Here is a 22,697-nt window from a genome sequence, read left to right on the forward strand (position 1 = left end):
AAAATGAGGCAGATCCAACACTCGAGTGGACTACATCACAGGAAACATTGTGGATTGAATGCTTACCGTTGAAAACTTCTTGGGGCCCACGGAAGTCTTGATCACGTTGATATTTGTGTTTACAAGTTGATGGCAAATAAACATTGCTGTGGGCTCTCAAGAAATTTTCAACGGTAAGCGTTCCTGAAAAAATTGGACGGATGGCGTGGATAAAACACTTACGTCACGGCGGGGCCCACAGAGTTTTGACACCTGGTGTTGGGGTCACCAGGCAAACCGCGTCCCTGAACTTGGGGTGTCGTCCTTCTCGAGAATTAGGCCCATTTATTCACTAGATGGGCCACACCAGTATGTTGAGCCAGACTGCAAGCTGTCCATTGATTCCAATGGCATGCCTCTCATGTGATAAGCGAACCCAGCCCTATTTTTGTGCCGGGTGATGTTCATGGTGGGGCGTTGAGTTTTCATGGTATAGATATCCTACACAAGTGGTCATGCCCTCAGTGGACCACTCCACAGGAGCTTTTGATCCAATCCAAAATAAGGCTACAAACGGTCAGCTTTCCCCCACAATGGACGGTCAGATCTCACTATTGAACGGTATGATAAGGTACCACAAGTTGTGCCAATGCCTGCAGGTGATCAGTAGTGTATCCTACATTACACAGGTCGTGTAGATGTGGCCTTTAAGACCAGACTCATTTAGGTGGGCCCAGGGAATTGGACCCTAGGTAGGCTCATCATTTCAAGACTCCACGTATGTCCCACTAGACCGTGACCCAAAAGCTGATATCATATTCAAGCCATTGACACAACCAAATCACCCTCTGCTCCGTTGCAATCTCTTAATCTTTAATGTGATCGTTGACAAGAATTGAGTGGTTTTGTTGTCCTTGTTCCACACCTCGTGACCATTCATCAAGTATGGCCCACCATCGATGAGCCACATGGCAAAATCTCAACTGATTAGTGGTTTCCAGACTTTGTACAATCCAAAAGCGGTCCACATTTCAACAACTAATGGATTGTTAGGATCCCTGACCAAATGGAGTTCTTTCCACAGCCCATCTATTAGACAGTCTGGGTCAGCGCATGGTGAGGTAAAAGGAATGGGAGCAACAAATTGGCCAAGAAAGCTCTGTCGCTAACACCCACTGATCAGTGGACCCTACTGAAACGTGCGGTCCATGGTTCATCTCAAGCAACATAATGGCTGTATCTTATGGCATAATCACATTAACTCAAGCACTTCAAAATCAATTCACACAAATACAAACCTCAGGTTTACCTCCCAAAACTCTATATCAATCTAGCATACTATGCTATACACCATTCTCATTAGCATACTATGCTATGCACCATTCTCATCGTTACAAAAATCAATCTGCAATCTGCATTAGACAGATTTTATCAGGAGAGCAAATGTTCAAGCAGCTGTAAATCGAACAATGCAGGTGATATGAATTCGGTGATGTGGGATGGACATCAACCCATTCCTCGCCAACCTTCTCAATATGCGAATTTTGTTTCGGTGCAGCATAGAAGTGGAGTTTATCAATCTGTTTGGTAATCTTCTGCAGAAATCTCATGGAGAATATCATGTCAAGATTATAATCATCTGCGTCTCCGCTGTCGTCCCAGATTTTGATCCCAATATCTGCATCCTTCAAATCAACAAACCCAAAAGATGACGGATGCCCAACGGCGGATCTTTGAACCAATCTGCATACCTGCCAAAAGGAAGGACCAAACATCCCAAAGTGAAAATCCAATCTTCGCAGCTAATTGTGGTTTTATCAAATGGTTTTTCTTACCTTTTCTGAAGTTGGTAGATGAGCAGCCTCAACAGATCACACAACATTCTTTTAAACCATTCAAGGATTCTGCCGACTCGACTTAAGACTCGGATTCTACACCGGATATGATCTGGTATTTAATATTTTTTTGAAAGGTCACAACTAATTTATTGAAACAGTAAGTAGGCGAGTGACTTGGGTCGAGTCATGGATTGACTGAGTTAGTAGCAAGCCAATGGCGAGTCCCATCAATTTGGGACCGAGTCACACTCATGACGAGTTCCCTAGTGACTTCGCCTGGAATCTTGTCAAGTCGAGCCGACTCAGACAAGTTTTTAGTCGAGCACTGAGTTTTAGAACTATGGTCTTTTAACCATTTTAAGATAAATCAGCTAAGGCTTTGAAAGTTGGGGAGGGTGGCTTCTTTCTTCTTCTTCTTCTTCTTCTTCTTTTTTTTTTGGTCATAGTGGAATGATTTTGTAGAGATCTTAATATTTGAGATGGCACGTGGTACTTGGCTCCTGAACTGAGTGCATCTGAACCGACCCAGTTCAAGAGAACTCTTGTCTAAACTAAAATGAAGTAATAGTGTTACAGTTTGTATCTATATGACCAATAATAGGATGAAATGGGAAACATTACTGAGAGAAAAATCCAAGAACTGATATACATAGAATCAGTGGAGACCAAGTTTTAAAGTAACATCCGAAACCGGTACATGTCGCCAGCCCGATACATACCAATATAACCCATGAACGATACAGGTGTATTCCCCATATCAGTTGGAAACAACCCGATACAAGGTGATACGGGGGGATATGCAATGGTATCAGTGGTGAATGATACATTACATAACACACCCATTTCAAACCTTGATGGAGGACCATGCTCTAGTGAACGTGGCCGTCAGACTATATAAATGGATAATGTGTTGCCTACCTAGTGAAACTGTAGACCTAAAGAAGGATGGTAGTCGTGACTAGTAAACACAAAAAATAGTTAGGCCATGTTAACCAGAGATTTTTTTCTGCCCATACATGCAGCTGGACATGCCAACCTGAGGGCCCTACCATGCAGATGACCCAACTCAATAATCCAGCTGGTCCACTCATTAAGTGGATTACATGACAAGACAATGGACAGTTAAATTGCCAACAGTCCACACTCAAATAACAGAGTCTGCCTGATGAGCAGACTAGCCTGACACTAGGACCAGGTCATTTACATGGACGGGCCCACTTAATTTACTACTCAGATGTCCCAAATGTGCCACTTTGGCATGTGTGGCTAAGTTTGTGTCTGGGATTTAGTAAATATTAACTCTTTTGACAAGCAATTCAAAGGTCATGATCCATACGAATTTTGTCAAGCTTACTTTAAAACAGTTCTTTTAATGTAGTTTTCCATTGAAACCATGAGCAAGATTTTGAGGAACATGGAGAAGGATTTATGTACTATAGGTAGTAATTTGTTAGCAACATGAATGCATTAGGATAGAATACAACATGCCATATGTTACACAATGGGAACAAAGACCGTATTTGAAAAATCAAAGCTTTCAGGAATTGATCCCTTTAATCCAAAACCACCGTCAGATTGATAATGGATTTTAAGTTACCTACAAAAGACAAGAATTTTAAGATAACGCAGGCTCAGATTCAGGTGAAACATCTAACCTCCACATACTGTACACCCATTTCAGTAAGATTCTGTACAATGTCATGAGAAGAAAGTAAGCTGATGACTCCTCCAGATCCTACCGGCGACTGGAGTATTTCCCACGGAGATTTTAACAAAATCTCGTGCCTGTTTTGTGCTGTTAGTGAGCTCCTCACAACTGGTAGCTTCTCTTCTTCCAAGAACCAGACCTGTAAAAGGGTCACAGAGTAAGCTTAAAAACAATCATGCAAATGTGGTTAATGTCGATACCACTAGAGCAAAATAAGTCTGCAAAAATTCTAAAAAAAATCTGCAAAATGAAACCCATGTAGGAAAAGAATTAAAAGAGAAGAACATATTATGAAGTTTATGGCAGATTCGTAACAGCATTCAGAACAGCAAAATAAAAGATCTTACAGAAAATTATGAAACGATTAATGCTAATAGCATCAAGGACTTTGCCAACCTTTTTTTGGTCAAAACCAAAGTAGTCATGATCGGAAAAATGTTCTTGAGAAGACTGGATATCCTGAGCAGCGGAAACTATAATCAGAGGTATGGAAGTACGCCATTCTTCTATCTGTATTGCATGACCATCACTTCATCAGAAACTGCACGGATATAGATTTAACATAAAATACCTTGAAAATATGTTCAGATTTCATTATCAGTTTACATAGGAAGACAGGTTGACTTGAGTAACTTCCATTACAAATGGAAATCATGCAGAAGCATAGAGAACGGTTCTTCTTTTATAGCTAATGAAATTTATTGAAGAAGTTACATGAGGGGCTGTTTTGCTTAATACAAAAAAGATGTAGATCCCTTTCTTTAGTGAAGAACCAACACAGTCCATTTGTCTCTGTCCATACGCTAGTAAGCTATCCTCCCCAAAGGTACCTTTTCTTTCTTTGAATGATATGACCCAAAGGTACCTCAAATGCTACTGATGGAGGATACCAGTGCACGCGCACACAGACATATAATTTAAATTTATTTAATAATTTTATAATAAATATTTTTCTTTTTGGCAAGACTTTCCCAATAATATCCCTACAAAAACCTCGACATTTAAAAATTTCCTTAGAAATCTCTGGGCAAATAAATTGCTGAGAGTGAGATTTGTCTCTATGTTTAGGACAGCTACCTAGTGAAGGAACTATGAGAAATTGTATTCAAGGCTCTATGTTTGGACATGAAACTTTTGAAACCCTTGATTCTCAAAAATGAAGATTTCATAGATCACGCACCCACCACATTAAACATGGCATTGCAGTTTCAGACTTTCTCTGCTAAAAAAAACAATGCCAAGCTGACGTGGCCATGGTATTAAAAAACGGTTGCGTAAACTGCCATTACGTAACAGTAGCAGTGTGACCTGTTACTCAATAAAGGGTCATAATGCCGTTCTGAGAAAAAAAGGTCCAACCCAGGGCCTATGCATTTCCTTTCAGAAAAAATAAAATAAAATTGACAGTTACAAAGCCATAACAGCCATTATAGCCTGTGCCATACTGGCCGTTATAGCCGGTAACGCAACGACCATAAGGCTGGCCATTACAGCGATCGTTTCCGTTATTCAATAGCTTGGATGTGGCACTCAGGACTCAAGAAACTGCAATTCGTTCACAGTCAAGATTTTCAGAATTTATACATCTAATCAACCTTAAACTGAAGTAGATTCTCATGCATGCACTTAGAAGGGGAAAAATAGTCAGGAAACTGAAGTTAGCATATATATATATATATATGGGAAATGGTTCTATGTGGTCAAGCTCATGGGAACTTCCCATGAGGTCGAGCTGTGTGGGCCCCACCGTGATGAGTGTCAAACATCTACCCCATCAGTCAGATGCAACATTCCATGGCGGGCCTCGGGCTTAAAAAACAAGTCATTTGATGACTTTTGTGGGCCACACCACGTACAAAAGTTGAGAGGGGTTACCCTCCCATTAAAACATTCATAATTATTTGTTGGGGCCACCGAGGTGTGGTTCACAAATCCAGCCCATCCATTAAGTGTGTCCCACTTGGATGAGGGGTCAGACCAAGTTTCAGATGCATCCAAATTTTAGGTGGGCCCCACCAAGTGATTTTATATGTTTTAGGCATGTCTTCACATGATTTTAGATGGTATGGCCCACCTGAGTTCCGTATACAGATATCCCATAATTTAAAGGGGACCCATCATATGCATGGTGTTGATGTTCGACACGCATCACGATGGGGCCCACACAGCTCGACTGCATAGAGAGAGAGAGAGAGAGGAATGCTCAGCTGTGCACCAGTTCTCACGAGATCTCGTGAGAACTTATTTATGGTTATATGAACCCAAAATCTGAACTGTCCACCTGATGTAGCACCCCATAAAACCCTAAGGGCCCAACTTTTACCCCGATCCAAAGCTCTAGTGGGCCATGGCAAAAGGAAATAGTTTCCTCCCTTGATTTGCCTCTCTTTTGTCATGGCCCACCAAAGTTTTGGATCGATGTAAAAGTTGACCCCCAGGGGTTTCATGGCATGTATCAGGTGGACAGTTCACAATTTGGGATCATTTCACCAGAAATGAGTTCTTAAAAAGTTCTCATGACTTCTCGTGAGAAATGCGCCTGCGCACGCGCAAAAATACACACATGAGTTATTTATGAAAACACATAGGGCTATTTTCAAAGATACGCCTACTATTTACGTATGTTAAGGAAGCAACCAACCTTTTGGTCACCGTTGTGGTATTACCACCTACCGTCATACGTTGTTTGATCCCCATACAGTTATATGACTATATTTTTTAAAACCCGAAAATGCCCCCCGCTATAATTCTTACCAGGGTAAAAAGACATTTCCCTCATTCTTAGCATCTCTCTCTCTCTCTCTCTCTCTCTCTCTCTCTCTCTCTTCTTAATAGCTCTGTCTCTCATGATTTCTCAACATCTCTCTCTCTCTCTCTCTCATCTCAACAGGTCTTTCTCCCTTTCGACTGTGATCTAGTAGTTGTCTCAACAGCAACTCTCAACCATGATCCAGTAACTCATCAGAGGCTCTCCTCTGTAGCTCTCGATTTGAAAAACTCGTCTCTTAGAAAACCTAGTCTACATAGCTCAAAACTCTCAATTGGAGCTCGAAACCCTTAACATCCCATAAACCCTCCTCTCATCTTTAAAGCTAAAAACCTTAACCCATATGGTTGTGAGCAAGGTGGCAATCGTCTCTATAATGTTGTGCATATTTATAGAGTTCGTTTATGAGTGCAGAGCCCATGTGCTTTTGAGAATTGCCATCATTTGTCGCTTTCAAGTTTGGCAATTTTTTACATGTGTTACTATGCTTGTAGGGCCCATGTGACTTTATCATTTTTCTTCATCATAATGTGTCGGGTCCGTGGACTCGAGCACGCATTGAAAGTGTCTTTTGCCTGGGGTGTCAAAATGAAGGTGGGCCCTACAAGAAAAAAAAAAAAAACCCCTCTTTGAACTTGGGGATTTTGGTACCCTAAATCCCTCTTTGAATTTGGGGATTTTTGTACCCTAATCACTCTTCGAAGTTAGGGATTTTGACATCCTAATCCCTCTCTGAATTTGGGGATTTTGATACCCTAACTTGGGAATTTTGATACTCTTATACCCTAAATTGAATTGACAGTTTTCCACCGTAATTCGCATTTAAAGTTGACCATTTTTTTAGTAGTATGCTGGTTACTCTTCTTACTAAGTTTATTGTGCTTCCCGCTTAATGACATATGGTTTGTTGGTTACTCATATAACTGGGCATGGTGTACAATGATATGTGTGTGTAGTTCACATCTGATGTATCATGTGCACTCTTAGATCTATATGTAATGTATAGTTAGTTTACAATGCACAATGTGCATTGATACATGGCAAGATGTACCATGTCTGCTAACTGTATGCACTATATGGCTCTCTTACTCATACAATTGTGCTTCCTGTTTAGTGACACATGGTTTGATGGTTACTTATATAACTGTGCATAGTGAGTATTGTTTTAACTATTGTACTGTATGCCTCATTTACAATGCACAGTGTGCATTCATTCATGGTTGCATGGTTGACATCTTATCTAACATGTGTATTGTTGTATCTGTATACATTGCATGCCTTATTTACAATGCATAGCGTGCATTCATGCATGGCTAAATTGTTGATATTGTATGTAGCATGTGTACTGCTGTAAGTGTATGCACTAAATGCCTCATTTTATTTACATATCTAGATGGTTGATATGCATTGTATAATCCCAACTTTCTAACCTTGTCTACCATTGCATTGGCATTTGTTTCTTATGCCACTTGGTGGTGTAGATTCACGTTAAATACACCTACCCATTTACAAATCTTGCAGAACACCATATACAAACCAATATCTAAAACAAATGCATGTAACTGAGAAATGATATTATATTGAGAGATGGTTGCTCTGTGTAGATTTTAAAATGCCCGAAGTGTGGACAGTTCGGTACCGTTGATGAGGACATCTGACCACCATATCAGAGGAGGAGGGCTGAGCCAGCCTCCTTATGGCTAAACGACCATTACATGGGGCTCACTTGGTGCAATTCACATTCCTAGCCACGTTGAAGACCCCGCATGCATGTTCATGAAGACCCCACACCGAGAAGATGCACGTGGGCTACATGTAAGAGCTTTGATGGACGCATCGGGCCATTGGATTTCAACCGTGGACCATTCTGACGGTTGGATCATCATCATTGAATATCTTGATCGTGGACTCCACAAAATAGTTTAGTTATTTAGTTTGTTTACATGTTTCGTTATTTTTGGTATGGCTCATATTTGTGTTGAGACTTAAGGAGTTAGGAACAACTCTTAATTCTTCAAGCATCTTTATGTTGAGAATCTTATCTAAGAGCGCTTTTTTGTAAAAGGTCTTTTTTGAGACTATAAAGGATTGGACGTCCCCACCCTAGCCGATGTGCATTTTATGAATGAAAGAGATTTATCTCCTTTTGCTTTGAGATTGAGCAAAAAAAATTAAAAAATCAGCATGTGATTGGATTGGTGGTGCGAAACCACGGGGAGCGATTCCGTAGTTATCTTTTCTACTTTTTTCTCTCCTTAACAAGGTATCATCTTCTCTCATCTTCTTTTCTTCCTTCTTCATCTCTTTGTTTTTTTCCCCTTCTTTCTTCTTCTTTTAAACATTCATTCTTCTTCTTTCTATAACCCCTAATCCATCCAAACCTAGCTCTCAAAACCCTTATCCTAAATTCCTAGAACCCTAATCCTAAATCTCTAAAACCCTAATCATAATCTCCCCAAAATTCAAACCCTAAAAATTCTCAAATTCCAAAATCCCGTCCAAATCATAAATCCATAATTCCTGCAACCTGAAACCCATATTTTCAATTCTAGAAACCCTAAATCCTAAATCCCTTAAACGTAAAATCTGAAATCCCAACCTGAAACCTCCCAAAACCTTAACCCTAATGTTCCAACATTAATTCCTCTAAGCCTAAATACCCCAAACCCATTTCCTACATTCCCTAGCCTTTAAAACGCCATAACATGTCAAAACTCATACAAGACACATGATTTCCACTGAATTCATATTTAACCCTATGCTAGGATGGGAGTTCTATCTCCCATAGGTCCTAGTTAATTAGTAATTCATGAGATTCACATTGCGAGACTGTCGTAGGCTTGAATTTGTACATGTCATAAATCTGAAATTTCTGAATTTATGGTAAATTAGCTTTATTTTATCGTTCCATTGCTTTAGTTAATCAGTCTTTTAATTTCACGGCATCATATTAGGTTAAATCATTCCGTCCTGCATCAACTATATCATGTACATAGGTTGTTCCGTTCACAATTTACATGTGATGTTGAGATTCGGCAGACCACCCTAATATTCTCCAGATACATGGTTCTTTATTGATTTAATGCCTCCTTTGTGAATAACCAATAACATAGATGGCATGAAATCAGTAGAGAATTCTTCATATATTCGGAGAATTACGGGGAGATGCTGCTGAATTTTTTACTTGCATGCAAATTGTAAAAGGATAGTACATGATATGTTATTGGATGGGCTAAAAAGTAAAACTAAATGTAGAGTTAAGATGTTAGTACCCAAATTGAAACAGATCAAATCGTATTTTCATATAGGCGATTAGGATGGCTTCGCTTGAGGACATTGTTGAGACCCAAAGACACTATGGAGGAAATTACGTCATTGCCTCATCTAAGAAGTCGGAGTACGTTGGTGGAACGATGGAAGAATTCAATTTAGATGTAGACGAAACTTCTTTTATGGATCTAAACTGTCAAGTACGCAATCTAACGAACAGTTAAGAGAGTGAGAATGTTGAAATTAAGTACGAGTTGCTACGAAAAGGGCTAAATGAGGAAATGGAAATATACCGATCTGATGAAGAAATGATGGAGATGTTCCATCTCTATCAAAATAAGAAGAGACGTGGGTTCGGGGTTGTCGCCTTGCTCACAGACATGTAGGTTAGGGTTTTTATCTTCAGATATGAGAGGAATAGAACAAGAGGAGGGTTTGCAGGATGTCGATGGTTTCGAGCTCCAATTGAGAGTTTCGAGCTTTGCGAACTAGGTTTTCCAAGAGACGAGGGTTTCAAATCGAGAGCTACAAAGGAGGGTGTCCGATGAGCTACCAGATCATGGTTGAGAGCTGCTAACAGAGCTGCTGAAACAACTACCAGATTGTGATCGAAAGAGAGAAAGACTTGCTGAGATGAGAGAGAGAGAGAGAGTTGTTGAGATTCGAGATAGAGAGAATGAGATGTTGAGTAATTGCGAGAGACAAAGCTGCTGAGAAGAAAGATCGAGAGATAGAGAGCTGTTGAGAAGAGAGATCGAGAGAATGAGATGCTGAAAAGAGAGACCGAGAGATAGAGCTGCTAAGAAGAGAGGTCGAGAGAGTGAGATGCTGAGAAATCGTGAGAGAGCTGCTGAGAAGAGAATTAGCGAAACGACTTTTTACCTTGTTAAGAATTACTGTTGGGGGCATTTTCAGGTTTTAAAAAATACAGTTATATAACCATATGGGGATCAAAAGGCATAAGACGGTAGGCAGTAATACCATAACAGCGACCAAAAAGTACTTTGCTCCCTTAAAATACGTAAACAGTAGGTGTATTTTCGAAAATGGCCTTAAAGGTGTGTGTGTGTACATAAACAGTAGGTGTATATTCGAAAAATGGCCTTAAAGGTGTGTGTGTGTGTGAATCTTCTAATACCAAGGATGCAACTGAGCAAGGACTATCTTAAAATATTCTTTCTGAATCAACTCATGTAAGGAAGAGGCACCAGGCATGAGTTAAAATAGCATACCATCTTAGGGAATTTCTTATCATTGAGAAGTAACTCCAGGAGCTGTAAGATATTGGATTGATGCTCAACACCACTGCAACCAACCGCGTCAAAATCATACTCACTTCCATTATCATTGTTTCCATCCGTTACCAAAATAATGGCAACGTTCCCTTCAGACATGAGATGAAGTCCCCTTTTGTACAGTTGGTGATCTGCTTCCAGCTTGTCTTCACTTGATATTCTCAAAGTGTTATTCAATAGCTCAATTGAATTAGCATTAATAAAATCTCTCAAGTTATATCTGTTCCACATCCAAAAAAATAGAAAGAAAAAAGTTAGCTGACTGGTTGTAGTTTTAGAATGTGCTGAAACAAGAAGGTTGTAAACAACAAGCACAGGGACAGAATCCTGTCTAACAAAAGAGGAATCATAGGGTCCTGATCCACACAAACGTGAATAGTCTCCTGATATGGCCGTCTGTACGTTTGAGCCTATGTTTCAATGACCCAGGCCACAGATTTGATGGGCCCCAGAAATCCCAAAAAATCGTTCAGATCAGAGATTCCTCACCCTCTGATCAGTTGCCTACAAGTTGAAGTTCAAGAAACAAAAGATAAAGAATTGATCCTTTAAAAAAAAAAAAAAGGCCCAAAGATTGAACATATTGGATCTTTCAATCTGAAAGAGTTTTGGGTCATTCCTTATCTGCAGCGGGATCCATACGATCAATGTTTCGATCACTGAACCTGAAAGAGTTTTGGGTCGTCCCCCATTTGCAGTGGGTCCTGCAAGATCAATAGTTTGGATCACTGAACCATGGAGCCTAGTTGTACTGAATAGGTGCATCGAGAACACTATTCACGTTCCATTGTATCTGGGTTCTATAATGCAAAGCTGTGTTTCGTAAGATGCAAACATTTAAGAATATTTTGCTGGCTTAACTATGGTCTTAAAAAAAAAAAAAACAAGAATATTTTGCTGGTATTGTGTGCTCTAAAAAGCCAATGATGATGACTATGATCATATGTATTGATGACCACGTGTTTGGTTTACACTATGGATGCCATAATTAACATGAAGGGAAACCTTTACTGGCTATGATTTTACAAGTTGCTAGGAGGGATTCCTTCAGTTCTCCTAGGAGAAGGTGAGTTTGGTCACAATGGCCACGGGCTAAGGGAGAATTGTGTTTCATGGATCTCAATACCCCAAATTTCATGACCATAATGGCGGTATTGGGTAATCCATGAATGTTAATTGGTCATCCTGTGTGAGAGAACCAACGATGAGTTGGGATGGCAAGCTTCACCATCGGGATATCTGTGCCATGGCCCTACCCCACACAGGCATGTAGTGTTCATGGAATGTAGGTTCTTGTATTTAGGCCTAGCTGAAAACTTGCATTGGAGGATCTGAAAACAAAGAGAAGACAATTGGTTTTCTTGTATTTGAGACAACCCTAGAGGGTTGAATATATAGAGATCTACAGTCATCTATACAAGGTAAATGATAAAAACAGAATTATCTGTCTATAGAAATTAGCTATACATCATCGATCTATGGAAAGTAGCTATACAAGGCATGCGGTCTGTCTAACATCCCCCCTCAAACTAATGCTGGTCATCGACAAGTAATAGTTTGCCAACTAGAAATGAGTGACGTGCAGAAGTAAGGGACTTCGTGAGAATGTTTGCAATCTGATCATGGGATGCGACATGTAGAAGAGAAATGAGCCCAGACTGAAACTTGTCGCAGATGAAGTGACAGTCAACCTCAATATGCTTTGTCCGTTCATGAAAAACAGGGTTAGAGGCAATCTGAATGGCACTGAGATTATCTACATGGAGTGGAGTAGGATTCTGTAGATGAACACCCAAGTCGGAAAGAAGTCCATGTAACCAGACAAGCTCACTACAAGCAGCTGACATCACTTGATACTCTGCTTCCGTGCTTGATTTGGAAACAGTGGCTTGCTTCCTACACTTCCAAGAGATGAGAGAAGAGCCGAGAAAAACACAGTAGCCAGTGGTAGATCTTCGTGTGAGAGCGCAACCAGCCCAGTCAGCATCCGAATAAGTACGTCGTGGAGGAGAAGAACAGTGATCAATCCAGAGTTCTACGTAGGTATCGTAGGATGCGCAACACCGCAGTCATATGAAGAGTCCGAGGAGGAGATACAAACTGGCTGACTACTTGAACAACGTAGGCAATATCAGGGCGAGTCATTGTTAAGTAAACCAGACTCCCAACCAAACGACGGTATAATATGGGCTGCGCAAGGAGATCACCATCGTCATGGCCATATTGAACGTTAAGTTCTAAGGGAGTCTAAACTGTCTTCTGATTCGTTAATGAGGCTAAGGCGAGAAGGTCCTTGATATATTTACATTGGTTGACCAAGATCCCACGTTTAGAACATGAAAATTCAAGTCCAATAAAGTATGTCAGATGACCGAGGTCCTTCATCTTGAAAGATGATTTCAGAACTTCCTTTAATACCGAAATGCCAGTAACATCGCTACCAGTCAAAAGTAAGTCGTCAATATATACGAGAACAATGACAATTCCGCGATCAGTGGTGCGCAAAAATAAGGATGGATCATGACTACTTTGAGTAAAACCAGCACTTGTAACAACATTGTAAAAGCGTTGGAACTATGCCCGAGGGGCCTGTTTGAGGCCGTATAGAGCTTTCTTTAGGCGATAGACCTTATTGGCAGGGATTAAAGAGTTAGGAGGAGGTTTCAAATATACTATTTCTTGGAGGTCTCCATGAAGAAAAACATTTTTCACATCCATCTGAGCGAGTGGCCAAGAACGAACGGATAATATTGCCAGAAAAGTGCGAACAATTTTCATCTTGGCCACAAGAGCAAATGTCTCATCATAATCAATTCCATGTTCCTGTTTGTATCCCTGAGCGACAAGCCAAGCCTTGTATCGATCCAATGATTCGTCAGACTTGAGCTTTATAGAATAAATCCATTTACTACCAATTAATTGTTAGTCAGTGGGTCGAGTGACAATGTCTCACGTATAATTATCATCCAATGCTTCAAGTTCTTCTGTCATAGCCTTCTTCCAGCAATCATGAGTGGCTGCCTGATGGTATGAAGTAGGAATAGATACAATATCCAGAGTAACATTCATGACAGACATTGAGTATATCAAGCGATCAGGTTGTCGATGTACACGAGTGGAACGACGTATCAAGATGAATTTTGGATCGGCAACAGGTACAGTAGGGAGAGTAATAGGTGGTGGATCTGTACATGGTCATCGTGAGTAAACCTACAGCGGACGAGGAAGTGTACTGAAGGAAAAAGGAATGTCAGGAAAAGCGGTAAGACTAGGAGAGTTTGGTGTAGGCGGAGGAGAAACAGATGAGTGAAAGGCAATATGCTCGAGAAAAATAACATGTCGTGACACTCGAACACGACGATAGACCAGATCATAGCATCGGAAACCCTTCTGAGTTTCTCCAGATCCAAAGAATATATATTTGACCGATTTTGGAGAGAGTTTGTTACGTTTACGTGATGTCAAGTGAACATAACATACACAACCAAAAACACGAAATGTGGAATATGTAGGAAGTAAACCGGTGAGAACAAAGTAGGGAGATTTACTGTTTAGAACTTTGGTTGACATCCGGTTAATCAATTAGACTGAATACAACATAGCTTCTGCCCATAAAGAACGAGGAACACTCATTGCTGTCATTAGGGTGTCGGCAGTTTCAACAATATGACGATTTTTTCGTTCAGCCACCCCATTCTGTTGTGGAGTATCAGAACAGGTGGTCTGATGAATAATCCCATGACCATGAAGATCTGTACGAAAATTTGTGGAGAGATACTCTTCCCCTGAGTCAAAGCGGAGAGTTTGAATTTTAACCCGAAATTGAGTGTCCATCATATAGTGAAATATTTCGAATTTTTTAAAAACTTGTGACTTAGAGTGCAGAAAGTAAATCCAGGTATAACGTGTGAGATCATCAATGAATATAACATAATATTGTAATCCAAAAAGTGACATAATTGGTGAAGGACCCCAGACATCCGTGTGCACGAGCTTAAACATATATGATGATTTTGTAGTACTTAGAAGAAAGGGAATATACTTACTTTTGGAAAGACAACAGGAAGAACAAGAATAAACCAAATTACTTTTATTAAGAGAAATATTCCCTAACATGCGAAAAGAAAATAACTGAATCAACAACCGATCGGAATGTGGATGACCCAGGCGAAAGTGCCAGAGTTTCCACATTTTATTTGCCGAACAAATATCTGAGCAAGATAGAGAAAAGAAACAATGAGCCGGAGTGAGATGGGTCAAAGTCCAGCACGTACAGACGACAATGCCGCCTATCCCTCCGTAGTAGAAATAGCCTGATTGCAAGTGTAGGGACGAATGTCGTGAAGATGTGATACATCACCAGTCATATGATTGGAAGCACCCGAATCGAAGAACCATGCAGAAGATAAGAATATACCTGACATACCAGCAGTAGAAAGGGCTTGAACGATCTGCTGAAACATCGTAGGAGTCAAAGGTGAGGAAAGACCTTCAGCAGAAACAGTAAATGCAGTATCACTAACAGAAGGATCTGAAGAAATAGTGGCAGAAGTAGCAGAAAGAGCACAACCCCGGTCATGACCTCGACCACCACGTCCACGGCTGAAAGAGGATGCATAGGCACGTGAGTGGCAGTCCTAAACACCATGACCAATCCGTCGACAATAAGTGCACCAATCTTTGCACTGAGCGACGACATGTCCTACTTTGCTATAGCCGCGACAAGTTAAAGGAGTGGAACCATGGTTTGGTGCAGAGGTGGATACAGCGAGTACCAGATCAAATGGTCCCTGAGTTGGGGACGTGAGAGAGAGAGAACATTCAGGCGTTGTTCCTCCGCTAATAAATCATTAATAACCGAATTCAATGAAGGAGTTGGGCTACGGTTCAGGAGAGCAGCCCTACAATGTTCAAATTCTAGACGCAGCTTCATAAGAAACTGTTGAACTTGCACACTATCGCACATTATTTGGAATATCTTAAAGTTATGAGAAAATTCTGGATCCATCATAGCCATCTCCGTCTAAATTGTAACAATTGTAAAGTAGAAGGTTTGAATACTTTTGTCACCCTGAGTAAGGTGAACCTGATCTTGTTACAAGCGGTATAACCAAGCTGCATTACTCTGTTGATAAATTGTCTGGAGATGCCCCCACATTGCCTTAGCAATGCGATATGGCGTGAGGTCAACAGCACTTGACCGATCGACTGAATCGAGAATCCAGATAATAATCCGTCCATTTTTTATTTTCCACTCAGCTATTTTGTCGGCATCTGTGGAAGTGGGGACAATAACAGATCCATCAATTAGTCCCCACAAACCATGACCTTTGAGGAAGCTCTGAAAGTGGATGACTCATTGATTGTAGTTGGTACCATCAAAACTACATCGTGGGGCCTCTGTACGGGAGGAGTCCTTGTCCATAGATTTGAATTGACGTAAACCACGCCAAGGAAGATCTTGAGAAAAAGGGCCATGTATTTTGAATGAGGAGCCACCAATTTATTGAACCTTCTAATGACACTTTAGCGGAATACCATTTCACATAAAAAGTTCCTTTCCTTTAATTTTTGTAAACAACAGTTTGTGAAAGAAAATAGAAAGACATTCCACATAAAAGAAACAAACTGAGAAATGCAATGAGATGCTTTGGACCCCCACTAAGAGCTTCATCCTCTCATTGAACACATCAATCTCACCTAAGGATCAGAATAACTGAACAAAATCATCCTCATCATCAAGAACAATAACTCCATAACTAGTGTGTGTGTGTGTGTGTGTGTGTTTATATATATATATATATATATATATATATATAAACCCTAGCGAGAGTGGATTGAAAAAGATAGCAACCCCAATTAAATCTGCTGGAAGAGGAGGAAAGAGGCCGCTTGTCCAGGAACGCAATATGCACTAGTCAGTGTGGGAGAATGAGGCTAGTTAGCCAATCCACAATAAGAATGTGATCCTTCACATGCACAAGAGACCTCGTTGGAGCAATAAAAGATGGCTTCTACCATTTGAAAACCATGGCAGAAGCCACAATCTCACTAGTGCCAACAAGAACTTCATAGGAGGATCTGAGTAAGAACAGCCTAGAAGCTGTCAAGGTCAAAAGAAATGTTTACTTTTGTGTTAACTTGAATACATAACCCCATACTGTTAACTGTTTCAGTAGCTGTAACTTTTAGTAGAAAAACAACCAGGCTATCATCTTCACAACATCAATAAATAATTCAAAATGATCACGTAAATCCAGTTCATATATGACAGGAAAATAAACAATCATGCATTGCTTGTGTATACGAAACAATATATACTTCACCTAATGGAAGGCTTATCGATATTCTGAATTGCCTGTTGCAGCAATTTGAAATTAATACCCACAATCTGATTTGCAAGGGAGTTCTTTTGGGCCTTGTCTCCAGATGAAAATCCTTGCAGGAGATGTTGCTGCCCCAATTCATTCAGCTTCTTTTTTGCTGTGATAAAGCGTTGCTGGGCTTTCTTTCTCTGTTTCCATTCCTGGAATGCTCCACAATAATAATTTGTTATATCAGACCCTCAAATTAAGGCTGGCAATGGGCCAGGCATATGCCAGCAGAATCAAATTTTTAAATAGGCCTGGCCCATTCCCAGTCCTACCTCAAATATGTTCTTGCAAAACCACATATCTAACCTCGTTACTGAAACCATGTAAGTTACGTAACATTATACATTTTCATTAGCACATTCCTAAAGAACTTTCAAGTTAAAAAATGACAAAATAATTTGCTATAGCCAGTTTTATCTAATGAAAAATCTGACAGGATGTAACAGAGCCATCTCTCAGAAAGTGAGGATTTATCCAATGCTTTGTTTTACAACAGCTTGAAGGCATTCATTTAAGAACCACTTTAGCCTGAATACAGTCATATGGGGGCATGCTGCCAACTAACCTAGCACCACCTGAGGGAGAACGTCCATGAGATCCACACTGTCCATCAGGTGCCCCGCCTCATGTTCGCCCTGGAAACCAAAAATTGGGTCAGTTCAAAACCCAGGCAGGCCACACCATAAGGAATAGTTGGGATGCGGCACACAACGTTGGTTGTGTATGGGGCCCACTGCCCAACATGGTTTATATATGCCATCCAATCCATTCATATGACTCGTCTCACCAAGAGGAAGGTACTGTCCAAAAGTCACACTATGCCGAAAGCAAGGTGGACCACACCGTGTGAAATTTGAGGTTCTGGGCAGATTTACACTGTTTCCTAATGAGACCCGCTTGAGTTTTGGATCAGTCTAATGTTCGGAATCATTGTCTAATACGGGGTGGTGCACCTGATGGATGGGGTGGATCTCACCCACATGAAGTCGTCCATCCATGTCAGCGAATAGTCATGCCCCCTGTATGACCAAGCGTAGCCACGCAAGCATTTTCATCCATGTAATTGCATTCTCTTTGAACGAAGTTGCACCTGATACAAGCTGCAAAATACATGGCCCATCCAAATACGAAGAAAACATTTATTTTAAATCCATAATATGTTGCAAAGGAGTGGGACGAACCAACTGGCGTCTTTCTTTCTTGGACCTCCCATCAGAACGTATATTCAATTCAAGCAGCCCCTTTGGAGGTGTAATCCGCATTTCTCTCCTATTCATATCAACATCTGGAACAATTGCTTCAACAAATGGAACCCACACAAGGGGGCCAGAGGGACCACTTTCTGTCTCTGATGAACCAGAGCGGTCGAATCTTCCCTCAGCTGAATTAAGCATTACTTGTAAAAGATCACTTGCCCCGGAGTTGAAAACATTAACAACAGTGCCCACTGGTTTGCCTGTCTCCTGAATCAGAAAAGTACAATTCATTCATTTTTTTAATGAAAACCCACTACTATTGATAATCATACAAGTTTCAAAAACATGAAAAAGATAGAAAAGAAATATAGACGTATTCCTTTTGGAAAAATAGTAAAATGCTTCATAGTAAGGAAAAATATTCCATGAGATACTCTCCACTAGTGGAATCTTTTGGCAGCTACAGCTTCTTTTTCTTTCTCTCTCTCTCTCTCTTTTCTTTTTTTTTGGAGGGGTTGGGATAAAAGATCCTGTTTAAAGGAACATGTCCAGACCTTAAGAACAACCCTCATGCCAACAAGATCAGGAATGTAGAACTCGCCTTCCTCCAACGCTGGCCTGTCTGTTTCCCTTACAAGTAAAGTCGATCCGACAATTTGCCTGGCCTGAAGAGTAAGAAAAAATAGAAAAATGATGATTCCTACAAGCAAACATGTCTGATATTAAAAGAGAATTGCTTCCAAGTTTCCATGTAGTCAACAATAAACGTCTAAAATCCTCTAACCAAAAGCCTTGAGTAACAAACAAAAATGAACTCCGAAATCGATGCCTAGAGCACTATGAACTTTCAACGACCGCTGTGCATGTATGTCCCCGAAAATACAAGCTGATAATATATGAAGCAAAAAACATACATAAAATCAGAATTATTAAATGCAGTAGAACTATTTTGATTTTGACCCAGATGTTTTTTACTACACAAACAAGAATTTAGATCCAAGTCTAGTGATAGGTTGTCTTAGATAACCATTGGCAACATCTTAATAGGATTAATGTGTATTGATCAATTGAATGTTAAACAAATTCCATCACTTATGCTCATGATAATTATAGAGAACTTGTAGCTTTCAAAAACTGATAAAGATAACAATTCCAACTTTCAAAAAGAATTACAATAACAATTCAATATATGAGGAAATTGGAGCACTCCAAATTCCCGGAAAAGGTCATCGGGGGTCGGTATTGAGTCCTTACCTTTCCTCACTTTCTATAGATGAATTATCCAATAGTCTCCATGATAAGGTTCATTGTGTATTTTGCAATTTTGCTAGCAAATCACATTTTCTTGGTTGATGAGACTAGAGAGCAGAAAATTCTAAATTGGAGATTTGGAGTAAGGCTTTGGAGTCTAACGGTTTAAAAAACTGACAAAATCCAGGTAGAGTGTTTAGAATGCAACTTTAGTTGTGGATAGAAAAAATAAATAAATTAAGAGGAATATTTATAGAGGGAAGGCTTTAGTTAAAATCAATTGATAAGGGATTCATTAAAGTTATTTGTTTCATTACCTTCGCTCTATATCTCAAAATGATGGGGACATTGATAAGGAAGTTTCCAATCGAACTAGATTTGTATGGATGAAGTGGCAATGTACCTCTGGAACATTGTGTGTAAATAACTATAGTTGAGTGCAGAGCATGGATGGCTTCAGCGGGTGTTGCAGCTATGGAAGGATCTAGAATAGGGTAGCCATTTGTGACGAGATGGGTTTGGAGTCTTTCAGCAACTGGATCCAGGAGAAAATGATATCAAATGCCAGAGAGTGTACAAATCCGGAATGGAGTGATGTTATGATACCATAAAGGACTCAAGGCTAGTGGGGTGTGTGTGTGTGTGTAAGTAGGGCTGAAAGTTGGGTGGGTTCAACCCGACCGACCCGACATGGGGTTGGGCTTGGGCGGGATGTATCGAGTTTGGTCTCGGGCTTGGGCCATACAAACACCAACCCGATAAAACTTGGGTTGGGCTCGGGTTGAGGTCTTGGGTTGCCCGACCCAACCCGAACCTGAACCCAATCAATATATAAGTTCCTCATAAATTAATTATAATTGAGTGCGGATCGTCTGTGTCGAAGGCACAGGAAATTCCAATGTCGTCGGGTTTCATTGGTCCACGTCATTTCCGATGACTCAAGCTAACAAGATACGCTAGATTTCTCCCTCCCAAATAGATTGCTTGATACACAATACGACTTTTAAAGGAGTAGTTGTCCTATATTTTAGCTTGTTTGTTTAGAAAAATGAACTTATTTACGATAAATAACTACGTATATAATTAATAAAATTATAGGTACAAAAAATAAGACATGTATTGAAAATATAATAGACTAATGTAATAATGAAAATATTAGCATATATCTACCCAACCAAGCCCGCTTGGGTTGAGAATTCCCAACCCGAGGTTGGGTTGGGTTGGTTAGGGTTGAGGTATAGGAACCTTGGGTTGGGCTAGGGTTGAGCACCAACCTGACCCAACCAGACCGACTTTCAGCCATAGGAACCTTGGGTTGGGCTAGGGTTGAGCACCAACCTGACCCAACCAGACCGACTTTCAGCCCTATGTGTAATCTCACTGTAGGACCCATCTCTCTATTAGTGTGATCATACTAATGGCAGGCAAAACTCTGTAAGAACTGAGGACAAGGCATCAAATAGGAGTGACCGGTGATACAGGATTCACAAAGCTGATGCCAAATACAAGGGCAAGGTTCATGACAACAACGATGCACTTCAAATTCCACAATTTGCAAAAGTATAAATTAAAAAAATCGTACCGTCTTGAAAAAAATAATAATAATAAATAATCAAACTGCATTGTCCAAATAACAAAGTGCTCATTGAGCTCTCACCTTATCCACTGTATCAATCCCCCTGAAACTGAGTATCCAATTCCTCTGTCCAGGGTGACCTCTTCCCTCAGTCAGCTCAACTTCCTGAATAGTTTCCTTCCCTGAAACTCGTACTTTCAACCATCTTGTCCCTGGCTACAAGAGCACATTTTCAAAAGCAGAGGAACCAACTCCAAGTAAAGAGAAACCAATTCGAGCTGAAGAACTTTCCATCTTTTTAATTTTAGCAGTAGAAAAGAACAGATAGGAAGAACCCAAACCCATAGTTGAATAACACAAAAGTGAGAAAACAAGAGGAAGATACCTCCATAAATCGCAATTCAGGAAAATCAGTGGTCGGTTTCACACGGAGCTCCCCATTGAGCCCATGAACGTTACAGACATACCCAATTTCAATGAATTCTGATGCATCCGGAATGGTTTCGGCAATGGCTTGAACCTCTGAAGTATTTAACACATGCTATCAGAAAAATCAAACCAACCAAATGAAAATTGCCAAAAACATCATGCCAATCAGATAAAAGTGTCTCTCTCTCTCTCTCTCTCTCTCTCTCTCTCTCTCTCTCTCTCTCTCTCTTGGAGCCATCAAATAAAACTGCTAAAAATCAAAACCCATCAAACAAAAACTACTAAAAACCAAGCCCATAAGAGAAGCAATGATAAAACTATTCAAAAAAAAAAAAAGGTCAAACAGAAACCACTAAAGATTCTTAAAAACCATCATTAGAAAACCAAAAACTAAAAATAACAATACAAAACTACTAAATCAAAACCCATCAGAGAATGAAAATGAAAAAACTAAAAGAACGAATTCAAACCCATTAAACAACTAAAAGCTACAAAAAAAGTAAAAAAAGAAATCCAAACCCTACAAAGACAGAACTCTCCAGAATCAAAAGCCATCAAACAAAAACTACTTAAAAAATCAAAGATGGTTTGAGAAAGAAAGACAAATAAATTACTCGAATTCAAAACTATTCAAAATCAAACGCATGAAAGAAGGGGGAAACTGATACCTGTGCTATGAAGACATTCCAGATAAGGGGTAGTTCTGGAAAAGAGGGAGCAAGTGAAGGGTTGTTTGGTCCATGGATGGATGATAGAAGAGCTCCTGCAATGCTTCCGAAGGAGGGATTTCGCGTTTAGAGAATGGTAGGGAAGGATGGAGACGGGAGTTGGCGTAGACAGAAACAGAGACGGCCGTTGCATCGTTTTGCTTCCCGAAATGCAGCGGGAGAAATGAGAGAAGCTAGCTCTTGAGCACTGATAGCTGGTGGAGGGTATTTTGGTCCGTATGTAACAAATATCAAGGGCATTTTGGTCTTTTGAAAGTTGCGATTTTTTCATCGTAAAATTCAGGTG

General features: G+C 40.2%; 1 protein-coding gene across 2 annotated transcripts; it reads right to left on the reverse strand.

The window, feature by feature from the left end:
* Window positions 1-1,200: 1,200 nt before the first annotated feature.
* On the reverse strand, window positions 1,201-22,697 carry LOC131245604 (uncharacterized). 2 transcript variants are annotated; one of them, XM_058245177.1, is made up of 10 exons: window positions 22,352-22,697; window positions 21,640-21,776; window positions 21,336-21,470; window positions 18,982-19,092; window positions 18,413-18,694; window positions 17,184-17,383; window positions 10,795-11,077; window positions 3,922-4,035; window positions 3,473-3,664; window positions 1,201-1,730 (listed from the first exon to the last, which is right to left on the reverse strand). In XM_058245177.1, the coding sequence occupies exons 1-10, from the start codon at window positions 22,680-22,682 to the stop codon at window positions 1,380-1,382; spliced, it is 2,136 nt and encodes a 711-aa protein (XP_058101160.1). In that variant the 5' UTR covers window positions 22,683-22,697; the 3' UTR covers window positions 1,201-1,379. The 2 variants fall into 2 exon arrangements, with proteins under 2 accessions (XP_058101160.1, XP_058101161.1); XM_058245178.1 differs by lacking the exon at window positions 21,640-21,776 and having other exon boundaries at window positions 21,336-21,466.

The sequence above is a fragment of the Magnolia sinica genome, chromosome 5 (assembly GCF_029962835.1).
Source record: "Magnolia sinica isolate HGM2019 chromosome 5, MsV1, whole genome shotgun sequence".
In the NCBI taxonomy this organism is placed as follows: domain Eukaryota; kingdom Viridiplantae; phylum Streptophyta; class Magnoliopsida; order Magnoliales; family Magnoliaceae; genus Magnolia; species Magnolia sinica.

Bases quoted from the DNA above. Each gene is read 5' to 3' on its own strand.
- LOC131245604 (XM_058245177.1), bottom strand. From the start codon at position 22,682: ATGAAAAAATCGCAACTTTCAAAAGACCAAAATGCCCTTGATATTTGT. The intron at 17,384-18,412 runs GTTCGTCCCACT...GGAGCATTCCAG, and splicing joins AGAAAGAAAGACGCCAGTTG to GAATGGAAACAGAGAAAGAA. The intron at 11,078-17,183 runs GTGAAGTATATA...GATGTGGAACAG, and splicing joins ATCGATAAGCCTTCCATTAG to ATATAACTTGAGAGATTTTA.